Genomic DNA, 20,132 nt, shown 5'->3' on the forward strand with positions numbered 1-20,132 from the left:
GAGTTGCTGTGAAGATAACATGGGGAAATGGAGACTCATGAATGCCATCTTAACCTCCTTTGCAGGAAAGGTGGAATGAATATAAAGATAATACTGATAAATAAGTAAAGAAATAGGAATACTTTGCAAAGAGCCTTAAGCATGTTATCTGCTTTGCAAGATCTAAAGACCATGGACTCATTAAGTCACTATATAGTTAACTGATAGAACAATGATATATGTATTTACTCAGACTATGTATTTAATGGGGCTTTCTTCTGGGTAAGTAGGTACAAGATGGCAGCCTAGGATCTGGTTTAGGACTGGCATTGGGGAAAAACAGGGTTCTTTTGCCTTTAACAGCTATAAGAAAGTCAGAAATTTAACAGACCTTTTCTAGTATGGTAATACAATTATAGGGAAAGCTTCATCATAACTACTCTCTAATTTCGTGTTATGCCACACCTCCCCCATCATGGCAGCCATTTTTTAACTGGTGCCCCCCAACGTTCTCTCAAAATCTGAAATGTGCCTTCTGATCCAAAAAGGTTGGTAACCTGACACAGACAATAGGAAGCTGTCTAATACAGAGTTAGACCATCTAACTCAGTATTGTCTACACTGACTTGGCAGTGGCTCTCCAGGATTTCAGGCAGAAGTCTTTCCTAGCCCTACCTGGAAATGCTGGGGATTGAATCTGGGACCTTCTGTGTGCAAAGCAGATGCTCCAATAATGAGCTATGACCATCTCTGAATTTTGGAGGTATGAGTTTTCTAAAGTATTTAAAAAGTGGGTTGGGGTTGTCTCCCCTTAGACATATTGCTTAATGAAGAATGATCTGATTTATGACAGAAATTGAGGTACGAATATGATGGGAGTGCCCAGTGTCAAGGAAGGTAGGCTGTCAAGGTAACAGTGACATTCCCTCCTTTGTGACATCACTTGCTGATGGCTTAAAAGGCAGCCAGGTAGAGGTGTCCAGTCAGGGAGTTAGGAGAGAGATTGGTAGGAGTTATTTATATTGGTGTGTGTCTTTCAGATAGACAGTTTTAGTTATTTTGTTAGATTGTTAAGACAAGAATTCTACTTGATTTTTGTTTTAGATAGATAGGAGTTTTACATATATTCATATATGGTACATATATAAATTAAGAGACTAGATAGGTAGACGTTGGTTTTGTTCTGGAGAGATTCAAAAGAGGAGTCACATAATATTAAAAATGTAAGTAGGATTTCTTCTTCTGTTTATATCCAAGGGTGACATTCCCAAGGTCCCCTACAAAGCCCCAGAGGTTGCTAGGTCAGTCCAGACTTCCCTTAATTCTCCTCTGGATATCTGCTCCCACCATGTATTGAGTTATAGCTTGCTGTGGGATTCTCCTTCTAAATTCTTGTAGCCACACAAGATAAGTGGACTCAAATATGCTAACCTTGTAATGCACTCAAACCAGAACACTGATAGTTAAAATAGGAATGATATGTTTGTTTATTTATTTATAGGAAGTAAGAACCAGAACAAGTAGTCACTTAATACGAAATATTTAATTAAGCATTCTTATATCCTAACCTCACTGTCCTCCTTGGGAGCGCTCTCCTTCCTAACTCTTTCCCCATGCCTCCATTCTTCTTCTGCATCTTTCATTCTGTTTCTTCTCAGTGGCGTCACTAGCGGGAGTGCGGGGGGGTGCGGACCTCCGGTGCGCGCCCTCTCACGGGCATGGATGAGGTGGCTGGGGTTGTGCACGCGCACGCATGCGCACTCAAGGCCACCACCCCATCCATGCCCCTGGGAGGGTGCGCACCGGAGGGGCACCCAGCCGGAGAAGGCCTGGGAACGCCGACGCTGTTCCCGGTCTCACCCACCCGGCCGCCCGCCTCCAAGGAGGAGTTGGAGCAGCCTTGCCGGGCAACGGTGCGGGGCAGGGCGGCTCTGGGTGTCACCCCCCTCATGGTGACACCCGGGTGCGGGCCACACCCTCTGCACCCCGGTAGTGACGCCCCTGTTTCTTCTCCAACTGTCATTCTCAACTGACTCCCTCCACCTGCCTGTCTTGTCACTCACAGTCCATCACAGCATTCTTCCACTCACTCCTTCTCTTATACCTTTTTTCTTTTTTAACTAGGGACTGTGCCCCTGCTCGCTTCGCACATTCCATAAAACAGACGGTATCTGCAGGAGACTGTCACCTGCAGAATGCAGTGACTGATGGAATATAAGGGGTGAGCTGGTCTTTTAGGTGACCTGGTCCTAAGTTATATAGGGCTTTGAATTTGTATATTGGACCCCAATATAACCACCTTGATCTAGCCTGGGAGCTAATTGGCAATCAGTGCAATTCTTTCAGCAGTGGTGTAGTATGATGGTGATATTCCACCCCAGTGAGCGGTGGAGCTGCTCCATTTTGCATTAGCTACAGCTTCTGTCCCAACTTCAGGAATAGCCCCATGGTTATCTTACAGAGTCTGCTGAGAACTCATTCAGCCAATGTTGAGGGGGCGATCAAACATTTTTTCAGGTGTATTTCTACCCCAATGTGACGTACAATGTACGGTGTAGTGATATTTTGTCCCCAGATAACATTTGTGTCTGTGGTGGCAGAAGACAAGTGCTTCTAGAAGACATTTTTCCCCACCAAGAGCCAACGGTGTGTCCTTCTGCAACAATAGGACTTTGGAGATGTGATTGCTAGTTTGCTTTCTCCTTTGTCATGTGACTGCAAGCTTGTTTGCTCTTGCAAAGGCAGGAAGAAAATTGTTACTCCAGTGCTCTTTGTTGACCTGTCCCTGACCATTTTTCTATTAAAAAACCATGGGGCATTTTACTACCCCAATTCACTAACACTGCCTGAGATAGTATTATGCCCAATGACAAAATTTCAACATTTCTGGAACACTTTATGCCCCAAGGGGTTTTTGTTTATTTTTGTTTTTAGAAGGAACACCAAGTGGTAACTGGCTGAAATTTGGGGACGCTGTACAGGTGACAATTTGTGACAATGTCCTAGAAAGACTACCCAGTAAGTCTACTTGCATGTCATTGGCCCAGTCCTGTACAATACTCTGCCAATAGACATTAAGCAGGCACCTTCTGTTCTGATTTTTAAATGCCTGCTGAAAACTTTTTTGTCACCAGGTTTATCCAGCCAATTAAGACAGTATCTTTCTGCAATAGTTTATTAATTGATTTCTGATTTAAAATTTTATATGGTTTTATTCTGTGTTTATATATGTTGTAAACCACTTTGATATATAATGAATAGCAGAATATAAATCTTTTTATAAATAAATGTTAACCGCTTTGTGAGGGAGGTCCACCTGAAAAGCAGTATATAAATGCCTTAAATAAATAGACAAATAAATACTGATAAATAAGGAACAAACAAAATAAATGTTTCTCTCCAGTCTGCCTGCTGCCAATCTTGAATTGGAAGAAGGGACCCAGGTTCGGAATCATGAAAAAAGCTTACCCTAAAAATCAACAACAACAACAACAACAACAATAATAATAATAGACTTTATTTCTACCCCGCCCTTTTTCCAATAGGACTCAGAGCGGCTTACAACTAAAAACAACACCATTAAAACATACAGAAGTATACAATTAAAAAGAATTAAACTATGAGAAAAATTAAAACCATAAAATATAGGTTAAAAACAGCAGACAATTTAAAATAATAAAATCATATAATGTAGTCATCAAACCTATGACACTTAATCCTGGTCGTTCTCTATCCCCAAAGCCCGTTGAAATAAAACAGTCTTTACTTGTCGCCGGAAAGACGGCAAGGAGGGAGCTGATCGCACCTCACTCGGAAGGGAATTCAAAGAAAAAAAGTCTGGAACACAACCAAGATATCTGAGCATTTGACTTGACATGTAGGTCCTTAGCAAATCCAATGTGTGGCTGTCTGCTAGGATAAGCTTGCCTGGATGGGAAGTGCAGGCAGGGTGCAATCTATGATCTCATACTACATAAAGGCTCTGCACACCGAGTTCTCCTCTAAACTATTCTACTTTTTGCAATTTTACGTTTGCCAAAGTATTTTATAGTCTTTTTATCCTAACAACCACAGTGTAAAGTAGATCATAGCGCAATTTTAGCAGAACAACAAAAAGAACAGCACTAACACCTTAAAGACAAACAAATTTATTATAGTATAAGCTTTGGGAAGCTAAAGTCCACTACATCATATGCATCATTCTTGGTAATCCATAAAAGTTTATGGAATAATAAATTTGCTAACCTCTAAAATGCTTCTTGAGTATTGTCTCATTTCAAACCACGGCTACCCCTTTGATTGAAAGGATATCAAAGCAATGCACCAAACAATGCCAGAGAGGATTTTTAAGTCTCCAGACAATCTGGTGTGCTTGTTTTTTTAAAGGTATAAAGACAAGGAGGCTCTGGCCAACTGACTTACTGAGAAGGAAAATGTGCAGGCAGTATTCTGCCCAATCAAAGTGTGATGCAGCCTAAAGGATGTATTAGCACTACCAACTCCTCCTCACAGACATAGTCTCCTCTCACAGACTTGAGCAGAGGAGACATGATTAAAAACTATACAGCTCAGAAATAAATGGCATGAGCATGCATAGGGTGCGCCATCTTCACCAATGAGGAATCTGTTTGTGTTCCACAACAGGTATCCTTTGCATAAGGACTGCATCTTATAATCACCACAGTAAAACAGCCTGCTGGATCAGGCCAAAGGCCCATCTTGTCCAACATCCTGTTCTCACAGTAGCCTCCCCCACCCCCCCCACACAGAGCATTTTCAAACCTAAAGAAAAACAGGAATGCAAAACCCTCATACTTCTTTCAAACCTAGAGACACTACAGTTCTAACACACAAGTGTTGAAAGCTGCAATATACACAGAATCCACCCACCTTTTCACCTCTGAATCCTTCTCCCCCATTCACAAAATAAATGCGCGTGATTAAAAACAGATATCATGGAAAGATATTTTACACACTCAGTCCACCAGCCTTAACAAATATTTAACTAAGAAAAACCAGTATGCTCCAACGAGCAACTATATCCTTCTGGCTAGCTACAAAGAATGTGTTTTGAGGTACGGCCTTCAAGAAAACAGCTCTGAGTATGCTCAGACTGTCCTTCAAGGCAGCCCAACTATACCTATACTGAGATGGATGGTTAGTCCTCATAACAACAGAAGAAGTAAGAGTCTTCCCAAACCAGGCTGCAAAACAGACAGTCTTCCTACAATTCAAATGTCAGTCACATGGGCTTTCTACCTAGAGACACATGGGAGGGACCTCTTTGCCATAGCTATACTTTTGGATTAGGATTGGCTGTGTGCTGTGAACTGATTGGCCAAAGAACAGTAGATTGTCAAAAATGTCTGCAGAGCTTCTCTGAGTTCAAATAAAACTATAAAATGTATGTGGGATTGGAAAGTGTGTGTAGCTTCAAGATTTTTGGGTTTTTTTTAAAAAAAAATTGCTTGACATTCTCTTTGGGAGGGCTGTGCCCCCGTAGCCCAGCCTCCACTGCACAAAGCCTTATTCCATATGGTAACTTGAATTTTTGCGCATTCTAAAGTATCACCAGGCATGTATACTCAAATTTATTACTAGCAAGTGTGGTATAGAAGTTATAGTGTTGGACTAGGGCCAGGGAGAGAGCCAGTGTGGTGTAGTGGTTAAGGTGTTGGACTATGACCTGGGAGAACAGGGTTCAAATCCCCGCACAGCCATGAAGCTCACTGGGTGACCTTGGGCCAGTCACTGCCTCTCAGCCTCAGAGGAAGGCAATGGTAAACCCCCTCTGAATACCGCTTACCATGAAAACCCTATTCATAGGGTTGCCCATAAGTTGGAATTGACTTGAAGGCAGTCCATTTTCCATTTTTTCAGGGCCAGGGACACCCAGATTCAAATCCTCACTCACTCATGAAGTTCACTGGATGACCCTAGGCAGTCATTGTAGCCTATCTTACCTCACTCACAGGATTATTGTGAGGGGTAAAAAGGGGGTAGGAAGAAGAGAGCCATATACTGAGTATAAATATAAAATGCAAGGGCAACAAACAAACCAGGATGAGTAGAAACTTACAAGTGAAAAGTACATGCATGTGTATTTGGTGCTTCTCTATGAAAATATATACACAAGCAGCAACAGGGAAAAGGATCAGTCACCATTCATATGCATTTGAAAACAAAAAGATAAGACACACTTTTCACTTAACAAAACAGATGTGCATAGTGCACTTGAGTGTGTTTATCATTGCTCCAAAAAGTAAAACAAGAATCAGCCTCTTATGAAAAAAATCCGGGCTTCTCAAAATATTATTTTCTGAGCTGCCCTAGAAAGGCATATTGTACTAAGTTCTGTACTGGCATATTGGGCAAAATGCACACAGCCAACCCACCTCCCTCTGCACCCCCCAGCCTTGTCAAAATTCCAAAAATAGAAGACTTTACCTTTGATGACAACTGCAAGCCTCTCTCCACTTGGGTCCCAAACCATCGACAGCACTTCCCCTCCAATCCTGGAATACAGGGATACAAAACGAAAGGCCAATAAGAGAAATATTCAAGGTGAGACGTTCATACTCAAGCTTCAGCCATGACAGAAGAACAGGGTGGTGATCCCAATCAGGATGTGGGATGATAACGCTTGCTGGAGAGCCAGTGTGGGGTAGTGATCATATAGAGTTGGACTGGCCTTGGGAGACCACTGGATGACCTTGGGCCAGCTGCTGTCTTTCAGCAAACCTATCTCACAGGCTGTTGTGAGGACAAAATGGGGAGGGGGAGAATGCCACCTTGAGCTCCTTGGAGGAAAGGTGGGATATAAAAGTAATAAATAAATAAATAAGTTATAGCAGCGTGGCCAAAATATCACAACGTTCAGACAAGCTTTAAAATATTGATCCACAGAAACAAAACATTAACATGCTAAAACCCTTAGGACTATGGACTGTATGTATTCTTAGGACTTGCAGTTGGTACAAAATTCAACATCCTGTGAATCTTGGGTTGTTATTTTTTTTTAAAAAAGCAGGTTTCTGGCCCTCAAGGCGACACAGTTATGCTTTCTAGCCTCTTGGCAATGCCTGGCAAAGTATCACAAGCTGAATGGGAGCACAGCAGGGCTCTTTGTAGCGAGGTTTCGGTAAGGGTTCAACACCATAGTATATAAATTTTGTCCCTGCACATGCACACAACCAGCTGAATCAGTATTCAGCTGATTTAAATGACAATTAAAACCCTCCCTCTAGTTTTGCTGATAGTGATTGAATTAAGATTAGATTTAGATTTTAGTTTTATTGTTGGAATTTTAAGGTTCTAATGTAAATTGTATGTTTTTATGTTGTGCGTCGCCCAGAGTGGCTGGACAACCAGCCAGATGGGTGATTAATAAATTTAATAAATAAATAAATAAAATAAGCAAACACACGAGCCTTTTCTAAGTAAAAAGTAGTGACTTTAAGAAGTTCTGATAAATAACCACATGTTACGAAGGCAGCAGAGCACCAATCTCTCCACTTATAATGGTGATGGTGTGTGATGACTCTTATGCTCAGGAATACCCCAACCCCACTCCCTTTCTGAGATTCCACCCGTCACCATCCATGTCCTCAAGCCCACCGTTGCAGCCATAAAGGCTGGAATCTTGCCCCATCCAGCACCCAGTTCTGCATTTGCGTTGTACTTAAACCAAAGTACAGCAGACACAAACTTCTGCCCATAGTCCTTTTTCTCACCTCTCTTCTCCATATAGGGTCTCAAAGGTGGTTTCTGAGAGATCTGCCACGATAGAAGCTGTTTTTGACCCACCAACATGCCCTTGCTGTTCCCCTGAAAAGATGGAACATTCATTCCAAGGGAAACAAAGCAGTAGAAGGAAGGAGGATGCATAGGGAGTTGCCTTATAAGCAGGGGTGGGGAACCTCAGGCCCAGGGGCCAAATACCGCCCCCCAAGACTCTCTAACTGGCCCTCGGAACTCTCCCCAGGCCACACCCCTCACTGGCCCTGCTTCACACCCCAAGAGTTTTTGTCTAGCTGGAATGCATCCTTGAACTCTCCCGATGCCTCTTGACCGCCTGGATGCAGGACAGAGAAGGGCTCGTAAGCGGGTGGAGAAACTAGCCTACTGTGCAAAGGTAAAATTCACATGTATCGCTCTGTCCACTTTTGCCTCTGGCTCTGTTCACCACTGGCATGTCGCCCTTAGAAGGTTGCCCATAAGGAAATGTGGCCCTCAGGCTGAAAAAAAGATTCTCCATCCCTGCCTTACAGCAAGTTAGACTCTTTATCCCTCTAATCCAGCATTGCCCACCCTGACTGGCAGCAGCATTCCATGGTCTTAGGTGAAGGATATCTTTCCCCGTCACCTGCTATCTGCACGCACGAGACGGCCAGGAACTGAACCTGCGGCCTTCTGCAAGCAAAGCATGTGCACTCTACTATTCATTTGGGATCTCTCTGCCAGTTGCTGGGAGTGGGAGGACAGGGGAGACACAAGGAAGTTTTTAAATAAAGTGCTGGTATACACAGAATGATAAACAATTCTGTGTGGTAGGTCAGGATACAAAAAAAAAGTCTGAAATTAAAGGGAGGCGTATTTGTGGTAAGTACTAGGTAGGGAGAGCATTATAGCTTCAAGCAACTCTCTGAAAAGATAAATGCCTGCGTCCAACCTCTGATCAGCCGCAAAGTTTACTGAGTAGCCCTACAAGAATCATTCTCTCTCCAAGCCACCCACACCTCACAGGTTGTTGCGAGGGCAAAACAGGCACCATGTATGCTGGCCCAAGATCCTTGGATGAAGGACGGCACACAAACAAGAAATGCCAGAGAGCACAGAATGTAAAGGCTGCAATGGAGCAAAAGGTCATGGAGTTCATCCTTCTGTGCCAGACAAGATCTCCGTCCCCTCACCTATTTATAATCTGGGAGCTTGGTGATGGCTCCAGGATTGTGGAGAGTCTTTAGGCAAGGCATGCTGAGGGCAAAAGTAACCACAACAGGGTAGCCACATGTATTTTATCTACAAGGCTACCCAGTTCACATATACAAACAGAAGCAGTCAGAAGGGCTACTCTTTCCTAGGGATGGACTGAACAGTCTAATTGCATCCCGTTTCAGTCTTGCTGGCATTCAATTATAGGCTTGTTCTGTTTTGTGCAGATTTTTTTGAACAATGCACAAAAAGTCTGCATTTAAAAATTGTATATATTTTGTATGCACTTTTTTAAAGCTAAAATACAGACTTTCAATGTACTGTGCCTGAAACTCATTTTCTGCATTTGCAGAATCCACATAGCTTTTCTAGTTACATGTCATATACCCACCACTGTATTCCAAGAAAGACAAAGAATATATCACCGATTCCCCCTGGACTGTGAAGAGCAAACGACTGCCATCCGGACTCCAGCAGCCAGTCTTTGTGAGGGTGGGAAGACAAACAAACAGATGCACTGTTAACATAGGCAAAACCAAGGGTCAAAATCCTATGCTGAACATAGCATGACTTTCAAAGGAAGAAATGCCAAGTTCCGCAAATGGGCCCTTGTCAAGACTGGCATGACACATAGAAATTCAGGTGGGTCAGAGTGAGGCTTGGGAGAGTCAGGTTGCTGCAAGTTGAGCTTGGAAGAAAGCCCATGTGGTCAAAAATAGATGAAGCCGCACCTGGAAGGCCTATGCTTAAGAAAAAAAAAATCTTAGCAAAGCCACAGATTCACTAGGCATGCTTTTGGAAAGCCATATTCTGTCTCAGCCTGAAATTATATTTCCACTGTGAACAGAAGCATACTTTACAGATTATTCCAAGGATGAGCAGAATTAACTGATGTAACCAACTCTTTGAATTATGAATATGGAGGTCTTTCAGTGTCTCAACAAGTAGACTTAAAGCAGGGGTGGGGAACCTGTGGCCCTTCAGATGTTCCTGGACGACAGCTCCCATCACTCCTGACCACCGGCCATGTTGGCTGGGGCTGATGTAGTCCAGGAACATCTGGAGGGCCACAGGTTCCTCACTCCTGAAAAAGAAGTCAATAGAAATATAGCAAGAGGACCTGGGTTTCCAGTTGCTTTTGACTTTGTCAACACATTCTCCCTGCCTGCTTCAAAAACATTTCCCCATGCTGTTCCCCCAACATACCCGACAAGGACCTTTGATGGTCGGCCACTTCTCATAAGTCCACATTTGAACCTCCCATACCCTGCAAAGAGAAGCATGCAACAGTAGAAAGAAGCAAAACTGGTTTGCGTCCAATTCAATCCGAGGAAATGTTAAAGGGGGAACTGAAGCAATGAATGCTTCTCTGCATTAACCTGGCATCATGGCCCAGAGCTGGAGAAGACCAAAAGGGTTGATCCCAGGCTGGTGCTCTCTACTCACCTGAAGACTGCTGAAGGTGTAGCTGCTAATACTTTGCTGCCATCAGGTGACCACGCCAGGTATGTGACCCCACCTCCTCCAAACCACTGCAACTGGATACAGTTTTCTGTAGATACATCCCATACCTAAAGTGAACAAGGCCAAAGAGAGGAATCTGTTTTGGAAGGAAATCACTGTGTCTTTACAGCATTTTCTCCAGCTCGCAGCTAAGAATCAGAGAGGAGCCACACATCCATTACCTTTAGAACAGTACAATAGTCTAATAGAATATTCAGTCTGATGGAGAATGAGCTTTGACATAGTGCACTCTGAGAATGTTTTCAAGGAAAGAGATCTCACACCCTTTGCCATTCAGCAACCTGCCAGCAAGACCCCTTTCTGTTTTCACAGCCTGTGCCCATTAATTTCTAATTATCTTCCTGTGATGGGGAGCTATGGGCACTAGAGGTCATTGCAGAGCCATCTCCTTACATGCTGTGACTGCCACAGCTTTTGTGCCGTCCCTCCACCCTCCCACAGCATAAAGGCAGAAACTGCCCATCGTACAGAATATGGTAGCTAGATGATTAACAGGGACTCGCTGTTTGGATCATATTATGCTACTCGTTGCCTGCTTGCACTGGCTTCCAATTCATTTCCAGGCCCTTTTCAAGGTACTGGTGTTAGCTGATAAATCCCTATATGGCTTAGAACCCCCAATATCCAATGGAACACCTCTTCCCGTATGTGCCTACACAGAGATCTTTAGGGCCCACTCCAAGGGCTTTCTGAGGTGCAAAGGGTGGCAACAAGGGAGAAGGCCTCCTTGGTGGTGGTCCTAACTGATGAATGCTCTCTCCCAGAAGGCCCACCTGGCATTTACATTAATGTCATTTCAGCACCAGGCAAAGACCTCTCTCTTCTCCCAGGCCTTTTCAACTGTTTTAATATTCCTTATTATATTACTTTTCTCCTGTAAACCAACGGTGATTCCCTCTCTAGTATTGAGGGAAGCAGGGGAGGAGGGGCAAGTGGTCTCTTTCTACTGAATAATGGTTGTGTTGTTATACTGGATTGTTTTTAACACTTTATTGTTCATCGGCTAGAGGCTGTGGCAGCAGGCAAGTAACACATTTAATAAATAAATGAAGAATGCTACTCACAAGCATGGCAGTATCAACAGGTGAAGCTGAGAGGAGCAGCCCTCCACTGGGTGCCCACGCCAGACTGGTAACAGGGCTGTGACCAGGGTGGCTGAGCACCTGGGCACAGCCTGATGAAGGCCTCCAGGGGACAGAAGAAAGAGACAATATTGTTCCTCCAGGGACAGAAAGAATGTAAACACACAAACAATGAAAGGTAGGGCTATGCACATTCTATCCCCCTGAGACTGCAGCTGCTGTCCAGTGCATAATGTAGAGAATGCTGACTTTCATCACATGCATGGCTACAGAAATCAGCAACGTGCAGAACGCCTAGTGAGAAGAGCCAGAGAAGGCCAAGCAGAACATCTAAGGGTTTTAAGTGGCTTCAGCAAAGTGTCCCTTCCTCAAGGGTAGCTGGAATCAAATGTTACACCACATGAACAGAAGTGTACTGATTTGCTTGCACAATTTATTCGAATCAGATTTTGGGGGTGTTACTGAGTACCCACAATTCTGTGAAAATGTGGAAAAATCAGTGGATAAAGGTTGAGGAGGGGGAAGAAAAAAGAATTTGGTAGCAGACGAGAATGAAACGATACCTTTTTAAAAAAGGAACCTGGAGTGAGAAAGGAATCCCTCACAATCTCAAGCATCTGAAGCCTGCGAAGTCTGAGATGGGGCACATGCAGCCCTCCAGATGTTGTTGGACTCCCAATCCAACAACACAATCAATGATCATGGAAGATGGGAGTGGAGTCTAGCAACATCTGGAAGGCTGCAGGTTCCCCCATCCCTGCACCAAGTGTTGCCTTCAACCTCGGGTTGTGACAATAACCAGCAACTGAGCCAATCAAATAGCAGACAGGCCTGTAACAATTGGCTGGTTACCTGGTGGAAAGTGAAGTGGGATCCAGATGCCAAACCAGCACACAGCCGTGGCACGCTACTGCAAGAATAGATGCGCACAGTGGCTTCCATGCCATTGATGCCACGTTCCTCTGTAAGCGATGCTTCAGGATTGGGACTGTGGCACTGGAGAGGAGAAGCAGGAAAGAGGTAGCTGCAGAAGAAATCATGCCAGAAACCTCTTGGGTGAGGTTACAGTCATGGGCAAACAATATCAGATCAAGAACCGGCAGTTTGTGTGCCAGGATTCTAATTTACCCAAAGCCACCTTGTGGTCTTCATAGTCAAAAATTCTGAAGCTTGATTTCTCACATCCAGCCCCAATATTCTTGCCACAGCACCTCGCTGATTCACAGCACAGACCTGACCTCCGCTCATCTCCTATTTCGATCAGGGCGGCCATGGCAGCTAAGAACATTGCAACAATTGCTTTTACTTGTGCAGAGTTCTACACAAACAGTGTGCGCGCAGAAGATTGTCCAGAACTCTTCTGGCTGACTATGGTCTGTTCCTGGGGAATTAACTTAGCACCTGCAGGCCACTAGAATTCTTGCAAGGAGTGCTGGACTGGTTTGACCTTGCTTTGACCCAGCAAGGCACCTCTGCCGTTTTAAATAATAGTTGCTTACTCAGGATCACTTGACATAGGTAAATTATGCTTAACGGTTAGGAGATATGGTGCATGCACTCTTGCACTGGAAATTTCAGAATGCATCAATGAGCCATGAGGACTCTAGTAAAAAAAAACAGGCTGTGCAAGACTGAAATAATCCCACCCGAACATCTTTCTCTGGGAAGTTTAACCATAATTGTCTCTCCCCAACACCCATGACCTGCTTGGTCCCATGCCAGGATTGAGGTCTACTATTCAGTTATCCTTTTTTTTAGTCTCAACTCACTTATTTTCTATGACAAAAATTTGCAAACCACTGTACTAGGTTATGCAGCTGCTGTACACTGCTAGAGAGCGAAAGCTTCTGGAATGTGAGTTTCATACTCTGTTCAAAGTTGCCTATGAACAGATAGGTGGGCCCAGCTGATTCTAACAAAGACACTTCTGCTCCGATCTGGACAGGGAAACCATGCCCTTACCTGTTTGTATTGTAAACGCGGATGGAGTCATCCAGCAGGGCCACTGCAAATTTGCTGGTGTGGGGATGCCAGGCAAAGGCTCGGAGGGAGCAGCCTGCCCTGGGTGGTCAAGACAGGAGAGGATAAGGGAGCGTCAGGCATGCTTCACTGTATAAAATGTCAAAACAGGAGCTAAAAAGAGTAAGACACACTGGGGTGGGGAAAAGAGTGCACATTCAAGAAATGCAAATTGGCTGCTCCTGAATGCCCACCTTGTATGCACAATTGGGATAGCTAAATATTGGTTTTTAAAAAGGAGGTTCCTCACCAAATGAGGACAAAGTGAGTATTTTCATTTGTGCCAGTGACTACAAATACAAAATAACAAATACAGAACCAATGGGTGATAGTTCTCCAAGTTAGCCAATGTCAAAGTGTGATTTTGCACCTGTGTAGCAAAACAACCAGCATTCACTTGCATGGGTGCAGGGATCACTCCAGAATAAGCCATTCATGCCTGTAGTGCACAATGTTAGTGCCTAGCTCCAGGGTTCAATCATGCCAGGAGCTATAGGAACAGGAAAACTGATGTACCCCCATCTCCCTCCTTCACCTCAGAGATGCATAAACTTCCCTCTGCACCCCCTGGGCACTCACAAGATTACAGCCCCCATTGGGAAGCGGAGGCAGACCAAGCAGAGGCACCTCACCTGTCCTCTGTAGTTCCAAGCTAAAGGAGGAAGGTTGCCTCTGCGTCCGAGGAATGTTCCAAATGCACCTCGTGTGCAGAGCCAGAGAAAACCTCTGAGCTGTTTGGGAAGACGGGAGCGGCTTTCTGCTCCAGCTCCAAGCTTAGAACTGGAAACAAGAGCAGATTTTCTCCGTGCTGCATTTGAGATGCAGCATTTAAGATGTAGCATGAGACCAGTGACTACCCCGACTGCCCCTCGGATAGTCGGTTAAGACCAGACAAAATATGTTGACCCCTGCCTAGAATCCTACAATGATAGGCAACTGAACACAACGTGACATACATGCCAAAAAGCCCACCCCCACGCACACATACCAATCCACAGCCTGGGAGAATTGTGCTATCATGTCTTCACTTTGCAGCTTCAGAAGAAAGGAGACAGAGAAAAAGAATTAATGCTTTGACAGCAGCCGCTCATAATGTGACCCAGTTTTAAAACTGGATCTGAAGTAGGCCATGTGCTGAACGCAGCCCTGAGAAACTGTTGAGTGGTCAACTTGTAAGTGGGGGGGGGGAGCATTCCTTCATTAAAAAAAGGGGGGTAACTAGCGCTCAGTTGTCATGGCTGGTCCCCCAGCCCACTCACAGTTTGGACTGTTAACATTCTCCTGCCACCAACCGCCCTTGTTCAGCTGTCCCACTCAGCCTACTTTGCCCAAGCCTCACCGACAAGTGGGGAAAGAAGGAGCCATGGAGAGAGGAAATCCAACAGCAGAATGCTAACGTATAGCGGGATCCTGCTTTCATCCATCGGAGAGCTGCAAGGCAACAAAAGAAATCCCAGAGTGAGCGTGCCACCAACTGATGAAAAGTGACAGGCTTTCAAAAACAACTTCTGCAACAGACTAAGATGTTGCTGTGTTTTTGAATTTATGTGCAAATACCATATACCACGTCCATCACCTTTGCATCCCTCTTCACAATGAAAGTAAGTGAATGAGATCCTTGCTAGCTCCAAGCGATGTTGCTGCAACATAGGATGTCACTACAACTCAGGGTGTTTCTACACGTTATCGGGATGAAAATGACGAACTCACGACAAGTATGCCATTTTTTGGCAGCAGCCCCATGTCTTCCATAACATCTGAGGCCACCCTCAATGGTTCATTCCTACTGGGGTCCTGGCCTCCATAAGGAGCAGAAGTTATCTTGCTGTGCCAGCAGTGTGGGTAAGTGGAAAAAAGGAAAGGTACTTATATTCAGCTTCAGAACTGCCTCTGTGAGGGCAGGCAGTGGAAGAAATGTGAACTATTTGTCAAAGAAGTAGGGTTCAGTAAACAATGGTTTTTAATCCTGTTCCTGGGGTGGGGGGGGGGAGAAGCAAGCAAGAGCAAACAGGAAGAAAAAGGCCCTATAACACAGGGAGGAGACCACTTTACAGTGAGAGGTTTAAAAATGGAGTGGGAAACCTGTGGTCCTCCAGTCGTTGTTGAATTCCCAAGTCCCGTCTGCCCCAGCTAGCATGGCCAATGGTCAGGGACGATGAGAGTTGGAGTCCAACAATATCAGGAAGAAACAAAGCCTCAAGGTGTATGGCTATTTCAAAAGCTACCTAGCTCCTTTGCAGAATCTGTCCAAGGCTGCTCATCTGTCCCCTGGTCCAAGCCATCTTCCTTCTCTGCATTTGCAAGCTCTTCAAGCACTCCGGCAACTCCAATGTCACGCCTACGGGCAGAGCACTTTGTGAAATCTCCTGTACATCAAAAGGAAGGGCTGTGCAAATTTTATTTTCTTCATGCAAGCTAGTAATGGGCAAAGATAATTTATTTCTGCCACACAAGTCAAGAACCTAGAATTTGGATTCTGGATATCCTCTGGGGTTTTTTTCTCTTTAAACAGCTCTCTTAGTGCAGGGGAGGCTGAGCACATGTGAGCAAAAGGCTCAGAAACCAACGTGTGGCTGAGTAGGGTCCAGCTGATGTGGGGAAGGTGCTCAGCATCCTGCAGGTTTCCATTACCTAAGTCTCATGGGTTTTATACCTGGTTCCTCTTTGCCACCCAAACACTCAGCTCGTGGGGAAGGGGGCATCAAAATTTCAGAGGCAAAATTATTTATCCAAATGTTACTTAACTTAGCTTGGCAATTTCCCCACTGACACCTGCACAAACAGCAATGAAAAATTGTATCTGCCTGACACCCACCACCACCACCACCCTCATGTTGTGCTATATTTCCCGGGCTGGAGAAACACATTGCAGTGCTCTGGTGACTGCATTCCCTGATCACCTTTCAGACCAGACGATAGTGAGTGCAATGAGCACAGCTGCAATAGTGCTGTGCTGTTTCACCATTTGGGAAACGTAGGAGGATTATAGTCCACACCTCTCTCCCTCTCCGTGGCCAACCAAATGCCTTTGGGAAGCCCACAAGCAGGGCCCGATTACAATAGCACTCTCCCATCCTGTGATTTTCAGCAACTGGTATTCAGAAGCATGCTGCCTCCAACTATGGAGCTATTAATGCTAGAAATGGGGTAGGGGGACACTGTCAACCCCTATGACCTAGTGCTGCATTTCCTCTGCCAGTACAGACTTGTCGCAGTGTGGGTGACCACTCTCTAAACACTTATGTGTAAGGCTGGCTGAAACTTCATAGTTATAAGATTATTTTCCCCTTTCCAACTAGACTAAAGGAAGGAGCAAAGTGTAATAGTGTTGTGTGCCACATCACATTTATATGCTGTTAAACAAATGTTTCAACTGGATACAAAGCTATTAACACTAAAACATTCTAAATAAAACTGGCAACATTTGCCAACCAATCTCTTTCCATACAAGATGGACTAGAACATATAGCGCTGAACAAGATATGAGGTTGGCAGATCTGTGCATTTAAAATAGAGGACTACTCCAAGTGCACAGAAAGGTCTGTGCAAATCTATTTTTAACAGCAAAAGGAGCCTGCATGTGAGGAACACAGAACCTTCCTCCACCACTTCCTCCACTCATTCTCCACGAGTGCTTTTCTACTAAACTACGCTCCAATGCCAGAAAGGTTCTTGAATAAGTGAGAAGAGCTGGAAATGGGCTATGGGAACGTAAGCAACGGGCAATGCACTCCTCTCCTATGTGCTCCAATTGTTATTAAGAAGGGGGTTCTCCCTTCCCCCAGTCCCATTTTCTATACCACTGGGGCAGATGTATGTTTTAACACCCAGATTTGCCACAGTCATATCTAATCTGGCTCATGCTCACCAGGCATTGATGCACCTCTTCCACAGTGACTCGCGATGATGAATGAAGGCAGGCTTGGTGCTGTGCTCCAGTCGGCTGTGAGCTTTCAGAGTTTCCTTGGGGATGGCCAGGACAGGCAGATCCTCTAGCTGTACAGCCACCCAGACAATACACAGCAAGTGAAAACGCCTTGATCAAATTTGCTTTAACACAACTGGGAGACAGAGAATCAACCAAAGCAAAGATTTTGTCTGCACTGCAGTCCACAAATGCAGAAACTGAAATGTATGGATACAGAATTCAGAATCTGTAAAATCTTGCCCTTTAAGAGGGAAAAATCTGCAACAATGCGGTGGAAAGCATGCAGGCAACACACAGTGAAATCCAAAAAGCTTGAATGTTTACTCCTTTTTTTATAGAGAACGTACACATAGCTCAGCACAAATATCTTGGTTTACTAAATATGTCTGTCTTCTTTTTAATACTTTCCTCTGGTTGCCTGGTCCTTTTCTGTCTCCACACTTATGTGACAAAGAATATGCTCAGTTAGTAATAATGGGAAGCCTTTTGATGGAGACAGCCAAACCAACTCAAGCACAACCTGGAGTGCCCACTCTTTCAAGGCTGCCTACCAGCAGAGGGGGAAAAAACCATAGCTAGCTTTTTCCTGTTTCTAAAAACTGTTTCTTACCTGTGCTTGGAAAGAAAGCGGAAGCTTCTCATAGCTGCGGCTGGAAACCAGAACATTATTAAATTCATAAAGGGTGATGTCTCCCGGAGGTGGCGGGGGTGGAAAGAGTGCTAGGGAACACATCCTCCTAGCTGCTAGAAAGGAGCTGCAGGGTGAGGGAAGAGAAAGGAGGACAATTGTATTCAACAGAGCAGCACTATAAAAGCTCCATGCAAAGCTCCATTGCTACTGCTGGAAGCAATTAATGACAATCATAGGGATCACTATTTCAATCACCTTTTATCTAGACATGTACAATAGTAAGAGAGCTTCCACTAAGTTTTGATTCAAGGGACAACAGAACACCTACACCCTAACATTCCATACCATGTGCACCTTTGACTTGCTCTGCATTGGAATGTTGGCCTCTGATGCAAGTTTCATGCCCCAGGTTTTGATTGTAAGGACGTAAGAAGAACCTGCTGGATCAGGCAACTGGCCCATCTAGTTCGGCATCCTGTTCACATAGTGACCAACCAGATGCCTATAGGAAGCCCGCAAGCAGGACCCGAATGCAAGAGCACTCTCCCTCCTGCAGCTTCCGGCAACTAGTTTTCAGAAGCATACTGCCTCTGACTATGGTGGCAGAGCACAGCCATCATGGCTAGTAGCCATTGATAACCTTATCTTCCACGAAATTGTTTAATCCCCTTTTAAAGCCATCCAAGTTGTTGGCCATCATTGCCTCTTGCGAGAGTGAATCCCATAGTTTCACTATGCACTATGTGAAGAAGTATGTTCTTTTATCTGTCCTGAATCTTCCAACATTCAGCTTCATTGAACGTCCAAGACTTCCAGCAATTTGAAAGAGGGAGAAAAGCTTTTTTCTGTCTACTTTCTCCATGCCATGCATGGAGAATGCAAACAAATGTACCGTTTGCATATTTATTCTAGTAATCAGTGTGACTTGGTGTTTATGTATATCAAATTTCAGCTCTCCAGGCAGTCTGGAAGTATCATAACCATTTCAAGAATGTTTTGTCCTCCATTATTATTATTATTATTATTATTATATATTCTACAATGAATCTTTCACCTGGAGTAGGATTTTATCCCACCCGTTAAAAAAGAAAAAGCCTACAACCAGTGGGACTTACTCCTAAGAGCAAACATGCTTAGGCAGAGGTCTCGTGGCCAGATGAAGGAGAGGACAGGTCTCTTACACCTTTAACAGGTATGGAGAAGAAGGAATTTCAGCACTCAGGAGCTTGAATGACAACCTACTGGAAGCTGAGACCACGTTGACAATTTAGGGCAATTTGTTCATTTAATCCCAGTTTAAACAAATAGATAAAGGGGGAGGGGGGGAGAAAGAAGAGAAAGCCTGCCTAGCCCATCTACATCCACTGCGGCTCACCATGGTAATCCACACTCACCCGGGTCACGAACGGTACCAAACAGCAGCTCAAGCTTTAGTGTGGAGAAACCAGCGTCGCATGTGCGTGAAGGGTGTGGCGTCCTCGTAGCCCGTTTTAACCAACTTTGGCTTTTCCCGGGCACCGTTCAGACAACAACAACGGAAAACGCGTGGGACCATAATAGACTAACAAGCGAACGCCTCGACCTGCCGCGGCGCGCGCAGCCTGAATCCTGATTCGCGAGGCCGCTGTGCGCTGAAGACTGTTGCCTCGCCACCTAGCGGTTCTCGTGAGTAACAGCAATTCTCCCCATTCTGGTGTGCGATCGCTTCTTAAAGGAGCCGAGACCTCACTGCAATCTAGAGCTCTCATCGCAGAGCTGGGGATGTGTTACAGCCCGATTCTATAAGCATTTCTGGCCTACTGGATTGGCTTACTGCAGAGCCGATGTGCTGTGCATACGCATGTATACACACACTGACGTGTGAGTAAGTTCCATTAAATAGGCATTTGTATGAGAACTACGCTGTTGATTTGATGTTTGTGCCAGGACTAACGGACAAAGCTCTTTCTGCACCGGTGCAATCAATCCTCTAAACATGTTTATGCATAAGAACATAAGAAAACCCTGCTGGATCAAGCCAGTGGCCCATCTAGTC

At 44.7% G+C, this 20,132-nt stretch overlaps 1 protein-coding gene across 2 annotated transcripts in view; it reads right to left on the reverse strand.

Annotated features, from left to right (window-relative positions):
* AAAS (aladin WD repeat nucleoporin) overlaps positions 1-19,752 on the reverse strand; it is a 30,564-nt gene extending 10,812 nt beyond the window's left edge. Inside the window, exons 1-14 of one of the 2 annotated variants that reach the window (XR_009761200.1) lie at positions 19,492-19,752; positions 18,077-18,221; positions 17,407-17,534; positions 15,764-15,876; positions 14,878-14,969; positions 14,527-14,573; positions 13,482-13,580; positions 12,372-12,515; positions 11,502-11,622; positions 10,360-10,484; positions 10,120-10,180; positions 9,305-9,395; positions 7,713-7,806; positions 6,427-6,494 (exon numbers count right to left, since the gene is read on the reverse strand). Coding sequence is in view for 1 of the 2 variants with exons in the window: in XM_061615035.1 (XP_061471019.1) it covers positions 6,427-6,494; positions 7,713-7,806; positions 9,305-9,395; positions 10,120-10,180; positions 10,360-10,484; positions 11,502-11,622; positions 12,372-12,515; positions 13,482-13,580; positions 14,527-14,573; positions 14,878-14,969; positions 15,764-15,876; positions 17,407-17,534; positions 18,077-18,199 (1,306 nt within the window). In the remaining variant the exon portion in view is untranslated. The remainder of the gene's footprint in view (positions 1-6,426; positions 6,495-7,712; positions 7,807-9,304; positions 9,396-10,119; positions 10,181-10,359; positions 10,485-11,501; positions 11,623-12,371; positions 12,516-13,481; positions 13,581-14,526; positions 14,574-14,877; positions 14,970-15,763; positions 15,877-17,406; positions 17,535-18,076; positions 18,222-19,491) is intronic. The other variant, XM_061615035.1, reaches the window with a different exon arrangement.
* Between the last annotated feature and the right edge of the window lie 380 nt (positions 19,753-20,132).

This window comes from Rhineura floridana, chromosome 3 (genome assembly GCF_030035675.1).
Source record: "Rhineura floridana isolate rRhiFlo1 chromosome 3, rRhiFlo1.hap2, whole genome shotgun sequence".
NCBI classification, from domain to species: domain Eukaryota; kingdom Metazoa; phylum Chordata; class Lepidosauria; order Squamata; family Rhineuridae; genus Rhineura; species Rhineura floridana.